Consider the following 19,525-nt stretch of genomic DNA (forward strand, 5'->3'; position numbering starts at 1 on the left):
CTTAAATCATGGCAATACAGAACACCTTACCACGGCTTTGATGATACTGTTGCAAGAACAGGATATATATACCTGACTTGCCTGTTCTTTTACATCTTTGGCAGCAGTGCAAACCACTGTGGGAACTGCACATACTACTCCGGACAGAAGTATGGGAAGAAATTACAGGATAGAAGACAGCAGCTAAACATTTGACATTAGAACACATTGTTTCAGGAAGCAGTGGACTCCTCTTTAACATAAATATTTCAGGGTTAGGACCCTATCAATCCAGAACAAAGGTTAAGGCTTCATTCATCTACAACAAGGATTATTTATAACATTACTTCATTTATGTTACTGAAAACATAATTTTTTTAAAAAGAAAAAAAAAACCACAAAGATTTCTTGTAATTTATATGACAATGTTTATTGCCAATGTGGCCACAGTCTTTGAGGGAGTATATGCACCAGGTCTGCTAACACAAAAGAGCAAATTTTTGCTGAATTTGCAAACATTGTGCTATTTCCTACACACCAACATAGCCTATTTTTTGCTCACAGTTCTCACAAAAGCACAGTGCATAGTTGACCTCATTTTGTGCTCTTTCATTTCTATTCTTATTTGTTCTCAATTTCATGTTGCATTTAATTTTGCTCCAGTAAACATACCTCCCATTACACTGGAAGGAGTGACTCTATCCTTTCCCTTCCCATTTTTCTTTAAACTGCAGAGGATGTTCCCGATTCTCACTAGATCTTTTTGATTCCAAATGCCTGATGAATGGATAAGGAAAATAACTTCCACTGCTTATGGCAACAGGATTTCAGCATATATTAATACACTGAGTTTTAATTACAATCTTATATCCAACTGTAGCTGAAGATATTTTTCTTGATATAATTCTAACCTCTGCATAACTTCTTGAAAACTCCTGCACCATGGTATCCTTGTAATCAATACTTTGAATGCTCCTTTCCAGTGTTAATAATCCCATTATTATTGATTGACATATTACTCAAACTATTTCAAGATGTCTGTGTAACCCAGACCTGGGCAATCTGGCCCGCGGGCCACATATGGCCCGAGAGCCGCTCCTGGCCTGCCCGTTGCTGCTGAGTGAGCTGGAGCTCCGGCTCCAGTCACCCAGCACAACAGTAAGCAAAACTCACAAGATCCAACACTGGAATCTCCTGAGTTTTTACTGTTACTCTAGAGGCGGCTCAAGAGGCCGGAAGCGATCCTTGCGTAGGCGACGTGATGCGTCATCACGTCACCTGCACGGGATAGAAGAGTCAGAGAGGAAGGCCATGGGGGAACAGAGAACAGATGAGTTAGCTCAGTGTCAGGTTTTTTTTTTCTTCCCCCCCCCCCCCAGTGAATGAATTACAACGCTCACATAGTTAACTTCCTAAAAGGTTTAGGGAGTTAATTATGTCAGCCTTGTAGTTCGTTCACTGCAGGGCCTCACCCAATGGGGCCTCACCCAATGGGGGCCTATTACTACCCACAAATTGGGGACTACCCACCCCCAAACACAGTTCAGATTTTTCATGTGGCCCCCTACAGAAATTAGTTGCCTACCCCTGGTGTAATCAATACATTGATCTTTCATTACCAGTGTTAATAATTCCATTGTCACTTTGAAAGTTCATCACCAACGCAATTGTCACACCCTGTTCCCTATCTCACTCTGTTCATCCCCTATGCTACTATGCAGATCATAGCCAGAATCTTACTGGTGCATGTGTAATGATTGTGTGACTTGCCACTGCTAATTGCAGCTGACAAGGTGATAGGGTGCATTTCCATCATGTGCCTAGTTGTGTGCCCAGCTGTACAACCAAGATGTTCGTCAGCACCCTGTCAAATTAGCTACGGCAAGTTACCCAAACCTTACACATCTACAGGATTCTTACCTGTGTATATAAACCTGTGGCCTAACTACAGTATTGTCTTCCATGTGTCTGAAGCAGTGGATTCTAATTCACGAAAGAGCAAGGTGAAATAAATCTGTTGGGATTTAAGATGCCTCAATATTCCTATCCTTCTCTGTTTCGTTTTGCTTGTAGAGAACCCACCCAAAAGTGAAAATGTGGGAATGGGTGGGATTCTGAAATGTCTTTAATTGCTGCCAGACATGGGATGGTTGTCCAAAGCCCCACTGGTTCACAGGAATATGGCTTGTACAGCATTGGTTCATCTTCACTGTTTTTTTACAGACAACTGAAAGCAACTTTGTCTGTGTTCCCAGCTATACTGGGAGATGCCAGAGATTGTTCCCAGACCTCTTGCATGTAAGATATAGCCTTCCCCAGAATGTGCTTAGAGGAGCTCCAGTGTTCTTCAGAAGTCTTTGGCACAACCCATTTTCCTGCACACTCATCTAGCTGTTGTTCCTGCCCTTTGCAGAGCTGTCAACAACAAACTTTGTTTTAAAGAACAAATTGCAATTTACACCATCACCCAGGCCTACAATCAATTTTGGAGTATTCGAAGTACTATGGATACCAACAGACCTTTGAAGCCACACAATTATACACAAATGGGCTCAGCTCAGACATATCTTTGCATGGTAGAAGCAACAACCAAGACTACAAGAGCATCCTGTATAGCATACTCGTACTCATCCTGCTTATACTTAAATAGTTTATAACTTCACCAATAGGAGGTCATGAAATCTTTATTAATAGCAGCTATGCTTGAGTTAACCAAATTCTTTAACAAAGCAAAAAAGACACTTCTGAAACCTTGGTTTAGAAAGTAATGTTATTTTCAGCATTGCATTGCTAAGTAAATTTGCATTTATTTGCAACCATGAATCTCACAATGCTATTTCAAAGACCGTAATGTGTTATTATAGCACTGAAAAATTAAATACATTATCATAAAGGAGCTTAAGGAAAAGGTCACACTAACATATTTTTCCAAAGGTAACTGTGACATTAAAATGATGCACAACAATCCCTACTTCAATGACAGTGTACATTTAGAAGCAATGGGGAAAGTAAATCTAGCCTTGACTTATCACCCATGTTGAGTTATGGTGGGAGAAACATGTAGACATTCCATATTGTGCTGCTGCTAACAAATGTAGAGTAGACTCGTCTATGTGCATAAGATGGAGAAAGAGATGAAAAGGAAAAACACATAGCTTTCTTTTTTTGCTACTTTTAATGAGTTTTGCCAACTATACTTGCTACTGTCAGGTTCTTTTTTCCCCTTCTCTTACCCATAAAAATCAACACAGTAAGGTTTGTCATTGGCATAAATAAGGTATTGTTCAGTTGTGCATCATTTGTAATTTCTGGGATCAAATATCTGGAGTATGCAGGGGAGCACAGAACTTAGAAATACATGGAAAAGTGCTGCCAGTCACAGGTGAATGTGAGAGAAGCTGTAATTAAGATGTGTAATAAAGTTAGACAAACACAAGATTTTGTAAAGAAAAAAATAAATAATGACACAATATTTTGACTTGTATTTTCTTCAGCTAATCTGAATAAAATAGGGCTATATCCGTGGTGACAAGAGTATATGAAAACGAACAGAACTCTATCAGGTGTTGCTGCCTAAGTTCATACAATGAACTACTGTATAAGATACAGCAATGTTTGAATCAGAGCAACTGGAAAAGGCAGAAGCTGAAATGTCTTGCCATAGTAGTTCAGTTTTAATGATCTGTTCATCACTCTAAATGTATGTTTTAACTGATTAGCCACATTCTTATGGGATCCAGAATTTTGTGTATGTGTACAAACACACACATATATGGGGAATATATGAATCAATCAAAACACAAAAGGGCTACTTTGACTTCTCTGGTCCCAGCAGCACAAACCACTGCCATGCATGAATCACTGTTGAAACAAATTAATCATATCAATATTAAAATCCCATTAAATTCAGTAGGACTAAATTTCAAGTAAAGATGTTTAGAATCAGGTTGTTACCATTAGTGCCTCCAGTCAGTCCTGCAAGTATCTGATGAACTGAAAACAATAGAAAATTTTCATATAGATTTTTAAAAAGAAAGCTAGGGAAAAAGAATATATCTGCCAATATTTGGAATAGTCAATTTCATTCAGAATGAATTTGTTTTTAAATCATGTCTAACAAGAAAAGTATACATAGATGAATACAAGAGAAGAGATGTACACTTAAAACTCTGTGTTCAATCTTCTCCTAATTGCGCTGTTGTTTTTATAAAGCTGGGGGGAAACACCTGAACACACATATTCTAGTTTATCAAATTAGCTGCACCAGGGATAGGTGAAGTATATTTCACCCAGCTTCACTACAGTGCCAAAGCTTTTACTTACATAGATGCAAACTGCTACTCTTGCTCTCTTCATACTGTTTTTAAACATGGAATTTGGATATTTCCCAGACGTGTGTACAGAAGTGTTTAAGGGCAGACATTAACCATCTTTTTGTTACCAAACGTTAAGTCCTTTTCTGCTGCGAACAGTGGTAGAAGAAAGGTATTTCGTGCAGCAATTGGGACATGTAGTTGTCCCTGAAGTAGGTTAATCTCCAAGGGTGCCTGGGGTAAATGCAGATGGGAAAAGCACTGGAACTCTCTACCATCAATCTTCCTGCATTAGCCATCCATCCTGACAGACGTTTATCAAGTACCTACATGGAACCCAATTATGTGTAACACAGAGACCATGATTAAGAAGTGAATATTGAATGTTCACACTAGGAATGGATGGCAAAGCGTTGGACATGCATCCAAAACTTGTAATGGAAACAAAGGCTTTCAATTTCACCCCACAAAAGCAATGTCCAACCTTCTACCAACATGGTCTCCAGTGTGGAGGGAAACAAGAGGATGCAATATATAGCCCCTGCCCACACACATAAATGAGACAACTGAATGACAAAATATCTTACTAGTTATTCATCACTTATACATCACTCAGGAGAGGAAAAAGGCAGTGATTAGGATGAAATCATATTCTTTGAATACTCTGGTAACAGAGATGCAATATTCCTTTATGAAGCCTGAGAGAGGAAACTGTGCCACCTAGGAGGCAGATTTGATCTGACAGTAAAGTCCTGCAAATGTAGCATAGTAATTTTCCCACCTCCCCACAACAAACAATGAATGGCATCCCTTCACATAGGGAAAGAAATGTAATGTGTTCTCAAAGATATCAGTATAATGATACCTGTTTCTTAAAACTTCAATTTCATGAGGGAAACAGTCCCCAAACCTTTCCTGATGGACTTGCGAGTCATGTACTGTGTCTCTGAAAAAGCCACAGAAAATTGTGATTCCTCCTGTTCACACAGTGCTATCCTGGGTGGTGTTTCTTGATGATGTAAGAGAGGAACCAGAAAATGACACATACATGATTTGAGAAGTGAGGAGACCACACAACCAAGGTAGCTACAGACATACAAATACCAGATGAATATGGTGAATCACTGTACGTGAAACACAGGTGATGAAAAGGTTGTTGTAAGAACTGCAGACATTATTAATGTAACGTTTTGTCTAGCACTGTTGTAGATTACAAAATGTTACATTTACATTTAACTCTGTTGGCAATCATGTTCTGAGTATCAAATATATATACTATATGCAGATAAGCATTTGTTCTTATGTACTTTTTTGACACCATGGCTGAATTCCTTTGCTTAGCATAGTAAGTTGCAACTAGAGTAGGCCCACTGAATTAATGGGACTTTCAGAAGGATTGACTCACCAAGTCCCTACTGATTCAAAGGGCCTATTCTACTTGCAACTTACTACACTAAGCAAAGGGATTTTGGCCAATGACATAAATGAAACAAGTTAATTTACATTGTTTTACTGTAACAAGAATTTCTTCTGAACATGACTTTATATGCTGAAGTGTAAAATTTACCACATCCGAAAGAACACCCAAAAGTCACAATGTTGCAGGATTTGGTAAAATCTTACTACATTTAAAGAATATTCAGAAGAAGAAAAATGAAATTGATAGGTAAAAATTTCCATGTCAACTTATGATTTATTTATAGAGCTTATATTCCAATTCTCTCTTTTCTGTCAGAGTCCCAAAGCAGCTAAGCATAACAATATAAAACAATTACATTTAATCAATTTATGTAAAAAGCTAACACAACTACTAAAACAGATACAATAGCAGTATGGAAAGATACAAGCTGAAGAAACTGAGAATATTGCCAACACCATCATATTATTGATAATAAATCTACATATAAATAAAAAGGTGGCTTAGAAAAGAGCTGAAAATGTGGTTGAGAAAAGGCAGTTGATACATGTGTACATTTCTGCTTTCATAAGGATTTGCTCAGCAACACAAAGACATTCACTAGCAGCAGTTCTGTTTGTGAACAAACACATCAATTCACACCATTCTCTATTAACTAATACATATTTACAGGACTTTATTTTTAAAAAACACTTCAGAAACCAGTGCTTTGAACCATTCAAGTTTTCACAACAAAATTTATTAGAAGAATAGTGGTTCTGAAAAGTCTAGCATCCAGTGAAAACTACCATACACATTACAGCTGGGAATGTGTTTCCAAAATGACATGGCCAAAGAATACAACAGGGCTGTTAAACCCTTAACACATGCACAACAAGGGAATCAGAGCTTTTGACATACAATGCAAAAAAGAAAAGAAAAAAAGAGTGGACCACATGAATTAAAATTTTATAAGTACTTATCACATACATTAAGACACAGCTTATTAAGTCCAGTCAAAAAAATCAGATCTGCATTAAAAATTAAATGTAGTGCAATCAAACCAAAAACCTTAATTTTGTGATCATAAGTGCTCTACTACATAAAATGTTGATCATAGCAAGGAACGAAAAAAGTTCAAATCACACAGTACAAAAAAATCTGTAAATAAATACAAACTACAGTACAAGAGAAATATTAAATTATACAATTCCGTCAAACTGTAAACAGTATATTGAAATGAGGTCCATAGATTAAAAAGGGGGTTCCTGTTTTACGTTTCCATGACACTTGTACTTTTGGAGGTCTGTGAAAAATGCCATTTTTCTGTACTTTACATAAATATAACTTTCTGAAGTGTAAAACATCAAATAATAAAGCAAGGGCATTGCTGACACACAGTTACAACACAATTAATGCCAGCACATGCAGCAAGCTTTATTTTAACATGTTACACTCTTTTGTGATCAGCAAACAGACCCAACACTACAGGTGTAAAATGCCAACACATTCAGCATTAGTGCATGGCACAAGAGGTTAATCACCTGGAAGGGGTCATGTGAGAGTGATCATCTACTCTCACAATGCATGTGCTGCTGATGATTATTTGAAAAGTTTACACTCTTGCCATAAAATACCAACTTTGGCAGAAGGGTTACTAATAAATTCAAGCCAATCTGGCCCATTGGCTTCCATCACAGTGGCCAGTGCACAGAATTCCTAAAGACATTGCATAACTAGAATGTAGAGGTCAGACATCCAAGGGCCAGTGCTCAAGTTTAGAAGTACCTGGGATGAAGGAGAAACCACAGCCATACTGAGAAGCTGCCTCTGCTTCATTTACAGAAGCAGCAAGGAATGTATTTGACATTAGCTGTGCTGGCTTGGTAGTGGCATTTTTAAATATATACGTTTAAGATTACATATATAATATATATGTATATAGCATAATACACATACTATATATAGAAATTTCTTACAATACATAATTATCAGGAACCCCCATGCGATCTTGCTCAGTAGTATTAACTGAATATACAGAATGCCACTACGTGTCTGAGGCACTGCGTGCTGGAGAGTAATATGCAGCTTTAAAATCGGTTTGGCTGAGTTATACCTGGATACCTGAACTGAGTTTAAATTGACATTCATCAAGGACGTGCTATTAGCACATCAAAAGAAAAGCAAAAACAAAATACAAGTCACTGCTAGGTTTAAGAATAGTGTATAAGTACCTGAATTGAGTGAGGGTAGTGTGTAAACTGTCCCTGAGGGTTTTCAAACAGTGTGTGTACAAGCTGAAATCCTAAGCACGTTAGTTTATAACTTACACTGCGGACTGATAAAATACCAACATTTGACAATTTAACAAGTGGAGGTTAGAAAGAGTTATGAGCAAAACACTCAAACATATTTATACATGTTTAAGCAGCAGTAAGCTGCTGTAAGCAAAAATCCCATGGATAGAACCACCAAATGGGACTCAAGAGAGGTTGCAGTCTGTAATCTGTTTTTTTCTGATGCTAGGGTATGTGACAGCCGCCACGTACCCTCTCTCAACAAGTTTCACCTGCTAATGCAGAACGCACCTAGTTTACAGACTAGCAATTCAAGATTAGATTTTAAATCAGACTTTCCTATTACATACTAAAATCCCTTAAGATCACTAATGCTGGTATACTAATCTAGTTAGTTTTTTTATTTTCCCCCTTCATTTAAGAAATATACTGTTCAACAACTTAAAACATTAAGATCCATTTTCAGTCATCTGATGTAAAAAGCTTGTCAGTAAATTTATATTAAAATTTACATGGTAAAAGGCTTGAATTTCAGCCAAAGATTCTAAATACTGCTCATTCCCTGAAGACGAAAGGGAGAGAGAGAATCCCTACCCATTCCCTAATGATATACTTTCAAACTGAGCACTACACAATGGTCTAAAACTACTCTTCATTTGGGAAACTTCATCTAGCCTCCCCCATTTAGATCCCAAATCTTCAAGCCCTGAAATGGTCTACTGAAATGTTTATTTTAAAGTATCAGATGCATACGCCCAGAAGCTGCCTGAACATTACAAAAAATGTATTTATGTATTCTTAAAGACAGATCAAAAGATTACCATCAAAAGAAATTATCTGACCTAAAACGGAATCAATCTTCTGTGAACTAAAATTTCTACAGTACCTTGGACTCTGAAGACCAGATAAAGTAAGACTTGAGCTGTAACAATAAAAGTGCTGAAGGTCCCTTTTCTGTGTTTGTCTTTTAATTATAAAAAGGTCAATCAAGCATGTTAATGGTCTGTGATTATTCTTGTACATTTTCCTATCAAGCCTATACAGTTCTGATGTATAGCACCAAATGTGAGGTACATGAGAAGCTGAAGTGTCATGTCTGTAGTTCTGGAGTGGAAGGGGAATATCTGAATCAGATTTTCATAAGCTACGTGACTCAGTAAAATTTTCTTCTCATGAATAACTCATAATGAGTATACTTTATAAACAATGAAGAAACTCAAATTTTCTTATAATTCAAAAACATACCAATAAAAATAATTTCTGTGATCAGGCTATTACTTTCTTGAGAATGTTACAAGGAAAGGACATTATCCAAGTACAGATAATTCTGGAGGACTGAATATGCTATTAATATACAAATTTGCCTAAATGAAATCCCAGTATCGTGCCAGGGGAAGATGCTGTAGTAGATAAGAGCTTCCTTCTGTGGTATCTTGAGTGTTATCTATGGATTATTTAGAAGGCTACAGAGTATCAGCAATGACTAAAAAGTTAAGTTATAAATACCTGTGACTTCTAATTCATCTGTCATTGTATAATTTTAAAATTTTGCAGGAAGTTTATTCGCTTTAGCAAATTTCAACTCATGAGTTGGTATCTGTGATATAATTACCAAAAATATACCTGAAATTCTACATTTCAAAGATACATTGCCAGAGGCCACATATCTCAAACTCCACACCTTTCCCTTGTCCAAGCCCTTGAAGATTACTTCATGCTCAGCCTTCCTCCCTGGCCAGCCTGCTATTCCTTTCCCACTTCTTCTCTGCCAATACAAGCTATGGTGTTAGAGAGCCTATATACCCTCTACTGTATAATCCACATTGCCTCTTCTGGTCCTAATACAAAGATGCAAGCTGTTGAGAGGATGAACAGAAAATAAGTCTCTTCTCTGTCTCTAGTGCATTAGAATCTCCACCACTGGCTGAACCAGTTTCTGTTCTATGTTTGCTACACAAGCCAGTGTGGCATACAGCATGGCAAAATAATTCAGCCATTAATATGCAAACTTTTCACTTATCACCACTCAGTAGTTTTGTTCCACTAAACAGGTAAAATCACAAAGTAACTCTGCAGAGCTAAAAAGCATTTCAATTACCACCTTTACTGTAAACTATTTATCATGGGTGAAGACTACAAGGAAAGTATGTTTGTGAAGGAGCTTGTGAGGATTCCTTCCAACTCCATTATTCTTCTATGATTTTAAACTGAAGCTTGAAAACAGTTGGTTAGACAAGCAACATATTGTAAGCCATCTGTAGAAAATGTAACTCACAGGCAGCAAGCAAGGTGAGATTAGTAAAAACATCTTTAGAAAAACCAGTTTCTGAAATTACAGTGTGGGAAAAAGTGATGCCTTATGCCCATCAAGGCACGGGCATCCTAGAACGTCCTACAAAAGACCTCATTTATGCACCTAAAACATAAGAATACAATTATTTTTGATATAATGTCTCTTTTGAAGGCTGCCTGAGTCCTTCAGGCAGTCTTGGCTAGCAGCTGAATTGCCCCACCAATGGACTGAAGGGGTTAGACTAAAATTACCATTTTAGATTTCTAGCAAAGTGCTTCCAAAAAGAAAGGGGAATGCTAAGTATTCTTCCTGAACCCACTGAAGTGCCATGTCTTTTTTGCCTCATAAATACTAAAATACCTAATTTAATCTTAAATTCATTAAATCCTGATGGTTTTGAATCACACAAAAAAGTCTGTTCCCCCCCCCAACTTCTGGACTGTTAACTGGCTTACTGACATATTGATCATTCCATCCGATATCAGAGGCACCAGCCAATATGTATAGGAAAGCAAGGGCAGACTAGGGATTAATTCAAGAACAGAATCTTAAGTGGGTCTGAGGCAACTATTCTCACGTTATTTTAATAAACTAGTGAACTTCGAAGGACTTACTTAAAATGACAGCTTTCTAATACCAGATGTGCATCAGAAAATATTCAAAAAAACATTCAGACTAAACCTTTATTTTGGAGACAGAGCAGCAAGCAGTATTGAACAGTTCTGGAACCAGCCAGAAGCAAGGACATATTCTTGGTGCACAGGGCTACTGCATGAACAGAATTTTAAGTGCTTCTGGGGGAACTATTCTTCAACTAATTTAATAAACTGGTGAACTTGAAGGGGGGTTATTACAAAGCAAGGCCAAGAGCTCAAACCCTCTAACTTCCATTCCTGATAGCTATAGTGAAAAGGAAAAGGCCTAGGACACAGGAAATGAGGTTTCAGAATGGCTGACAGAGAGGTAATAGTCCATCACATCTCCAGAATTGTCAGGAAAGAACTTTTATATTTTACAAGTCCAAGTAAAAAAAACTGATACATATTCTACACACTGAGCTCTCTCCACAGAACTGTACAATAATTAACTCCACACTTGTACCCCTACAACACTAAGCCTTATTCTTCTGTATAACCTGCTGCAGCAAAAGGTCACCAAGCAACATTTATATTCCAGAACAATAGTGAACTTGATTTTAAACGTTACATACACACACTCTAACATTAGTCTTCTGGGCTGGGAGCAAACTATCCTTCATGAGACCTCATCTGTAGAAGCCAAAGTTGCCACAAAAAATGTTCACAGTTTCTTTTTGTCATCCAGACACAAGCAACACCACCATAGATATGCCATAATTCTATCCAATTCTGGTTTTAGGTTTGATGCATGTGATCAAAATGCCTGGATGTTTCTCCTACAAACAACACTATCTCTGGAGCATTACATTTAGCTATGCCCTCCTAACATACCTCAAAAACAGCAGGGAAAACCAGGCCTAAAGCCTATCTCTTCCACATGTCAATATAAGTATCAATTTACTGGAAATAGGAGAAAACAAGGCTTCTCTTACAAAGACAGCAGCAAACCACATCTTTCCATATCCAACTATGGTCAGTTGGGGATTTTGGCCATGCAAACGTCTGGTTAGCAGAAAATTAAGCATGCTAATGGATAAATACTGATTCCATTTCTTCTATAGGCAAGATGCTCTCAAACACTACTCAAAGCTACACCAAAGGGGCCTGTCAGAGCAGTCTGACTTAAGTGGGTCACTTAGGGATCTTGACTGAGATACAGCTAAAGGATGAGCCACCTTGGAGAAAACAGTTGAGATGAAATCATTAAAAAAAGTTTAACATTAAAAAGGTGCACCTGAATATTACAGACTAACTTTACAAAACCTACAATAAAATATATATTTATATCTTTTTGAATATTCAGCAGCTTTTTTGTTTATTTTTGAGAGGCTTCTGAAATTTTAGAAAGGGACAACTAACTAATTTTAACCATGCTTCACAAAACAATAATGGCTATTTTATATTGCATTTACCAAGGTAATGCAATTAGTGCTTTAAAAATAACCTACTTTTTCCTTTTGTAAAAAAACAGAGACCTTTGAGGAAATATGGTTGTTTCAAAGCTTCTGGGTGTTTTTTTGTTTAAAACCTGAATAGGAAGTGATCACAGATATTATGTGTTATATTTAAAAGCTTTGCAGACAAGAATCTTACAATCGTCAGGTCCCAGGACTTTTAATCTGAGAAAATTAAGTGTTTGGTTGTTTAATTCTTTTCCTAACCAAAACAATAAAAGTATGCAACTATCACTATCTATTTACAGTTCTCAAAGTATGGTCTGAAATGACATACAATTAGTTCTCTTTCTAAACTGCAGCATTAAAGGGTAGGCACACCATTTTTCTGCTGCACGATTGTCATCCACTTAATGATAACATAGAAAATATTTGTGTAAGTAAAATGAGCACGTCACATACACTATGATAGGGTTTTACAGAACTCAACTCATACATCACTTAAATAAAAACAGCCACAAAAGGTTAAACCTCTGAAAGTAAAAATCTATGCAAGTGTTACACTTCTAGCTTGCAGCAAACCTTCTCCCACACTTTCAATAGCAGATGAAACCACACATTTAAAAGAGTGCATTTTATTGCAATTTCCAGTGGAACTGGATTATATTGCAGAGTTTCTATACCACTATGGAGATTCAAACAGGTTTCTGAACTGGGATGACAACTAGATAGCTACAGGAACTCTGCTTTTTGAGTATGGAAATGCATTAAGCTAACAAAACAAAAAGGTCTAAGAACAGTAGTACAAAGCATATCTGGACAAAAGCCCAGTCTCTCTCAAGAATGAGAAGTGCATATTTAACATGACAGCAATGGTGTGCCTAACCTTTGCTTTCCAGCAACTCAATGTATTCAATCATCCAATCAAGAAGGCCAACTCAATTAACTGTCCCCAAATTTAAGCAGCAGCCCTGGGGCTATCTAGGCCTTTCTTCCCATGAATCTTAGCATTTACTTTCAGTCATTAACATAAGATACCAAAACAAGAAGAGTGCTCAATGTCATCTCACATACCAGTTCCACTGCCTCATTTGGTTGTGCAAAGCAGGAGAGTGGTGTTCTATCAGTCATTTGCAGAGGTAAGATCAAAACATCTCTCTAACCTGAAGAACCAGTGAGTATGATTTAGTGAAGCTGCAAGTCCAGAAAGCTTTATTAAAGCTTAAAACAAAAGAATGATCAGATGCCATGGTAACTAAAAAAGGACTTAGGAGTGCTAGTGGTGTCTCCTACATGAATGTGAGCTAACTATTAAATCAACAATGGATAAAAGAAAACAAAAAAAAATCAAAATATGCAAGAACATTTCCTGCTACTGGCAACTTCAGTATTTAAAAAGGAAACACCCATTGGGTGTTCAACCCTGACAGTGTTATGCTCAGCCTAAGCCAGATCAGAATGGCCTGATCGTGGATTTTACTAAGATTCGTAAAAATTTCTTCCCTGAACATTAATATAGATCCTTCATTTACATGACTAGTTAGGCAAGCTATTGAGGTTGTAATGTTTAGAGATTAGTGGGTTATATGAGGATTTTGACTGTTTTTGTCCAAAAGTACAGTAAGCCGTTATATATATTCCTGAACCACCACCACCACCACCACCACCACCACCCCGAAGAGGTTTTTTAAAAAAGCTGTTGGAAATGCACTGTTTAGCAAACTCTGAATTCAGTCTGTTGAAAGTATGTAGGTTGTAAAAGAAAAGCTGTATTTTGTTAAAGTGAGGAATACCCCAGTATATAATTCAGTGTACCCTGATGCTCCTGAATACAAGGAGTTTGTTGAGATAAGGCTACATCCTCAAGCAGGTGAGTTCAACTCTCACCTTCATAAAAAAAAGCAAACAATTACAGTGAAGGTAGTGTTCCAAAGAAATTAACCCAATCATTCTGAAGGTAGTGTATGTAAAGCTCCCCCATCCCATTCCCACCCACCCCGCCGGGTGAGCACTAAGCAGACTGCAAATAATAAAGTAGCTGAATGTAAAACAAAATTATTCCAATTAGACTGAACTGACTAAACCTCAACCACCAATCTCTAAATTCAAAACCAGCTACTATTTTCAAGAGGTTTAAGCTTTCTTTCAAGCCAACTGGATCCAAGAATAATATTGTGAAAAACTTGTTATAAAGCAAAGATCCAGTTCTTGTTTTAAAAGTCTGGTTCTAGAGTTCAAGAGAGTGATTTTTTTTAAATAAAAGGCCATGTGAAAAAAGCAAACCCCATAAAATAACTGAAAGTCCATGCAGGCTCAAGAGGCAAGCAGTCCACTTCCATGTCTGCATTTTTGTGAGGTAACTCAATTCTCTATAAAATATTAGAGAAACATGCAAAGGCCAAAAACAAAAACAGAACAGAACACAAAAAAGGGCTCTAAGCCATTTTGGGCCAGAAAATTTACAAATATGCAACATTCAGAGCACCCTTTCCCCTGTGTCCACGTAAGTCTCTGCTGAACTGCAAAGGAGCATGTCCTGCACCCAGTGACTGAAGAGGAATCAGGTACATAAAGTGGGAGTTGAACAATGCCATAGTGCTCACCCAGTTTATTATGTAATTGGCACTCTAACAACATCCCTAATCATCCTTTGACTCATTTGCACTCTGTGCTGCCTCTCCCTGGGGTTCTATCTCAAGCTTTACAGAGACATCCTGTCCCTCCGACCGCATTAATTTCATTTTTTTCTTTGGAGGGTTTTTCAAAGTGCCCAGCCTCTCTTTCACTTTATACTCCAGGGTGCTATGGGGAATCCCATAAATACTTTGAGCTTTGGAAACGCTCATTTTCCCACTCATCACCACAGAAATTGCTTCCTCCAATATTTCACTGTTGTACTGTCTGTATCTGCCTCTTTTTTTCCGAGGTTGCTTAGAGCCAGGATCTCCCTCCTGATCAGAGGTGGGATATGGCTGTCCAGAGGTAGATTGCTCAGCATCTGAGCCCCAGGAATCTGGTCCAGGATCCAGCAAGCTCCTTCTGTTTTGTTTCGGAAGGATAGCCCTTAACTTTTTACTAAGCGCGCTCTCCGTTTGTGAACCCATCACCAAAGAGCCGTAGCTATACTGGTCACCAGAACGGGACTCCCACGAAAGGTCCATGCCTCGAACTTGTGGTATCTTTAAATCCACAGGAGTTGAATGGCTCATGTCCTTTTTCACATCCTGTTTAGTTTGAAGTGCCATTTTTTGAAAGGCTGAGTTTTCTGTAAGAAAAGGAAGGTCACTGATGTTGCTGAGTGCACCATTTCCCCTGAATTTCATTCGGGTGAAGTTGAATTCGTAGTGTGGTTTTGCCCAAGAAGCCTCCCTGGAAAGTATCATGTGCTGTCCGTGATTCTGCAACCCAGATGGCCCGTGGCTGGCAGCTGTAGCATGCTGGTTTCTGCTCAGCAGTTCTTCGCTTATCTGCAGTGATCGAGCCAATGGAACTTTGAGAGATGTGGAGTGGCCAGACCCTTCCCTCGTTCCATCCTGCCAACTTCTCGAGGGCACCCCATCACCACTCCGAAGTCCCTCTGCATGGTGCTGGCTGGGTCTCCCAGGTCGCCTAATTGGATGGAAGGAAACTGATGTGAGCAGGACTTGCACAGGTAGGGAGGAATGGGTGAGGCGGCCACTCCTTTATTAGAAGGCCTTGCTTGGGTAACATCACTTTTGTGGGCTTTTTTACTTTTTATTTTTTTATGTTTTATGTTTTAAAGTCTCAGCAGTCAGTTTTTAAAAACTTGTTCAAAAACAAAGAGAAGCTTTTTGGGCAAAGAAAAATGAAACCTGTCAGCTGGTCTTTGGTTGGGTTCACAAAATCGTGGAGCAGAAAAGGCTTCGCGCAAGTGTCTGAAAATACCATCTTAATTATAGATTAGAAAGGAATAATCATTTGCCAGTTTATTCACAACTGTATTACTAGTGTGACGTTACCACTAAACAAGTACAGTAATAAAAGAGTAAGCCAAGTGACAAAATGCAGCAAATTCAACACACTCACACACATCAGCCACCTGCACTTTTTATTAAAAGGTGAAAATTCTGGAAGGATTCACACTATATTTGCTAGTTACCAGTCAGGACCAAAAGTGCTCAAAAGAATTCAAAGATGTTTGCTTACATTATATTAAACCGCAGTACTGGGGGGATGTCACTCAACAATGCTGTGTAAATCAATACTTTATTTCCTTTTGACATGAATTATCCTAACTATCAGTGTTATCAGTTCTATGTCCTACATCAAGATAGGAAAACTAGTATTTTCTTTTATTAGAACAAGTATTTGTTATCCTGTCTGCTTTCTAACTTTACTGATTAAACAGCTCAGAAGCAAATCTAATTTTAAAGCTATCTAAAGTCTAATTAGACAATCAAAATGTGTTTTACACATATATCTATTTTAATTCTTATAAATAATTTGAATAAAAGCATGTAATATATTCCTGGCATTTTGCATATTAAGATAATTATTTTGTAAAGTGCTTCTATCATGAAGACAATTTCTACATTAAAAAAAACTGTGTCCACAGAATAGTGAAAAGATAATGCTACGCTGAAATTCAGGGTTTCTAATCCTTTAGCAAATACATATTAATTACTACATTCAGATTTTGAAACTTCTTAATTTGATAACATGCTCCATGTGGATTCTAAACAAAGCCCATCACAACCTCAGGGAGAAAACTTAATCTCTAATAGACTTTAAAGCATATACTGTATTTCAACTATCTATAAGAGAGAACAACACTCCACCATAAGAATTAACTGGCACTTTGCTCAGCAGAGGGCAATCATTAACTGGTAGAAGCTTAACAGTACAAAGCAGAAACAAAGACACATAGTACTGTTGCACACCTCTTAGAGCCACCTCTTCTATTTAAGACTTAGCAAAACATGCTGATCTCTTGAATAAGACCTTCAGCAATCCACAGGGAAACATTTTTTAAATGAAAACTCACAGAACATTCAGAAAAGAAACAAGTACAAAAATTGATCCCCACCCCCCTTTCACAGAATCTTTCTTAAGTTTTAAAAGGATTATAGAGTTAAGGGGCCCATTTAATTAATGGGAACAAATAAAGGCTTTTTTAAGCAGAAATCAAACTTTTTAAAATAATGTGATTAACATATAAATTCTGTCATGTAATATTCTTAAGTAAAATTGGCAGAAACTTTTAAAATACTACTTTATGACCCTTACATTGCCATCCCAAGTTCTCTGCTAGGTGATTTCTCTCAACTAGCACATGCAACTAAACATACAGGGTTGATCAGATCAGAGGTTTTTTCCTAAAAGAAATCTGTATGCAGGAACTCTTTACTAGTACAATAGAACAGTGTCAGTAATGTTTGAACTATTCAGTGCAAGTATTCCTCTTGAAAACATTTCCATGGTAGATAATTATAAATTTGCCATAAATCTAATGACCCTTAATAAACAAATAAAATCACAATACTGTGTTATAATAGTTTACCTTTAAAAAAAACTCCAACAACATCTAAGAAAATTGTGTAACTTCTTACCAACTAGCGTGTTTGCTTAATTGTCTTGTCCCATATACTCTGATCACCAAATGAAATATGGCTATTTGCTAAAGAGTTCAAACTAGAGGCTACAGTCCTCTTGTTCTACTGAAGACACACTTAGCAGCCCCCATATGCATGGGATTCAGAGAACCTCAAAGTTAATCAGATACAGTAAGCACAGACACAGTCTGGCAGGTACTGAGGACTAAAAAGACTCAGAAACTGCAACTGTGATGGACTCCCTTTACAAGCTGCCATAATCATACGAACTGTAGGAGTCATCAGTAAGGCTTCATATGGAAAAAACCACCAGTGGCCACAAATGCTTCCACAGCCAATGGTGAGCATCCAAACTTGGCTCAAACTCATATTTTAAAGGCTAAAATAGTACATCTCTCTACATCTCAATGTACTGGCTACATAATCAAAGTATTTCTAACATGGAACTGTATTTTCACACTTGCCTATATATTTAAAAATTGGAAAGAAGGTATTTTCTACAAGATTTTATACTCTGAAGGGTTAAAACACATCTGTGGAAGTTGTGAGGAAGCATCTGATCCACAGTTATACAAACAACCATTAGATCTGAGCAAAAAGACTAAGAATTTCCCTTACCCATTCCCAGGAGCAGTGGAGCAGCCAGGTGAATGGCTCAAGGAGGCGCTGCCTGCACAAGGGCTTTTCTTAGTGGACAGATCAAGCACTCCGTCTGTAGAGACATGAGAATCACTTGAGAACAAGAAGGAATAGGTAAAACCAAACACACACATTAAGTATGTTTTTATGCTGGAAACATGCTCCAAAGTAATCTTGGCTTGCTTTAACGCCTAATCTTGGCAATCAAATCAAATCCACTTAGTACGTCAACCACATTTTTTTAAAACTTAAGGAAAATGAAGGCATATTAAAACATCATCAAAAATGGAATTAAAACTGCAATATTTTTTTCCAGAAAAGGCCAAGAACTTTACAATTATAAAAGAATAAGTCAACAATGTTAACCATGCAAGTTCAAAGGCAGTAGGCTACATCCCAGAAAATAATGATTAGATGCAAAACAAAAGAGTAGGTAACTCACAAAATACATTTTCTATTAATTTTAGGAAGATGCTTGGCCTTTCTTAACCATTATAAGCATTCAAGCAGTTCAAAATTACTCATTCCAGACATCTTTCCAGGACAGAAACAGCCTTAGCTGTCCTGTTGTACAACTTATATGGAGAATGGATGCAGGAATGTAATTCTGCTAGTTCTTATGGATTTCTCTTTAGTTCTCTTTAGATACCATTGGCTATGGTTTCTTTCTGCATCACCTAGCTGGATCATAGAAAAATGAGTTAACAAAGATGTCATTCTTAACTAACATGTCAGATCTCAGAAGGGGATGCTGGGGGACCTGTTATAGTTCAGCCTTGATACTGTAACATGCTCTGTGTGAACCTATCTTAAGGCAATCTGGAAAATACAGCTGGTACTGAATATGGTTACTCATGTCTTTGTAGTGCTAGAAGGTCAGATCACATTATCCCAATCCGGCACCAGCTACACTGATTGTAGCTACACTTTAAATTTCAGGTAAATTTAAAGTGCACTGGTTTACTTTCAAATCCTAAATGCTTTAAATCTCAGTTACCTGAAT

At 37.5% G+C, this 19,525-nt stretch overlaps 1 protein-coding gene across 30 annotated transcripts in view; it reads right to left on the reverse strand.

Moving 5' to 3' along the window:
* Positions 1 to 19,525, reverse strand: part of LCOR (ligand dependent nuclear receptor corepressor) — a 103,522-nt gene that overhangs the window by 22,773 nt on the left and 61,224 nt on the right. For 28 of the 30 annotated variants that reach the window (XM_020790876.3, XM_078389429.1, XM_078389435.1 and 25 more), the window contains one exon: positions 18,502 to 18,595. In XM_020790876.3, coding sequence (XP_020646535.3) covers positions 18,502 to 18,595 — 94 coding nt within the window. Of the gene's footprint in view, positions 1 to 13,556; positions 15,920 to 18,501; positions 18,596 to 19,525 lie in introns of those variants that run through there. The other 2 variants (XM_020790901.3, XM_078389436.1) reach the window with 1 other exon arrangement.

Source organism: Pogona vitticeps, chromosome 3, assembly GCF_051106095.1.
Source record: "Pogona vitticeps strain Pit_001003342236 chromosome 3, PviZW2.1, whole genome shotgun sequence".
Taxonomy (NCBI): domain Eukaryota; kingdom Metazoa; phylum Chordata; class Lepidosauria; order Squamata; family Agamidae; genus Pogona; species Pogona vitticeps.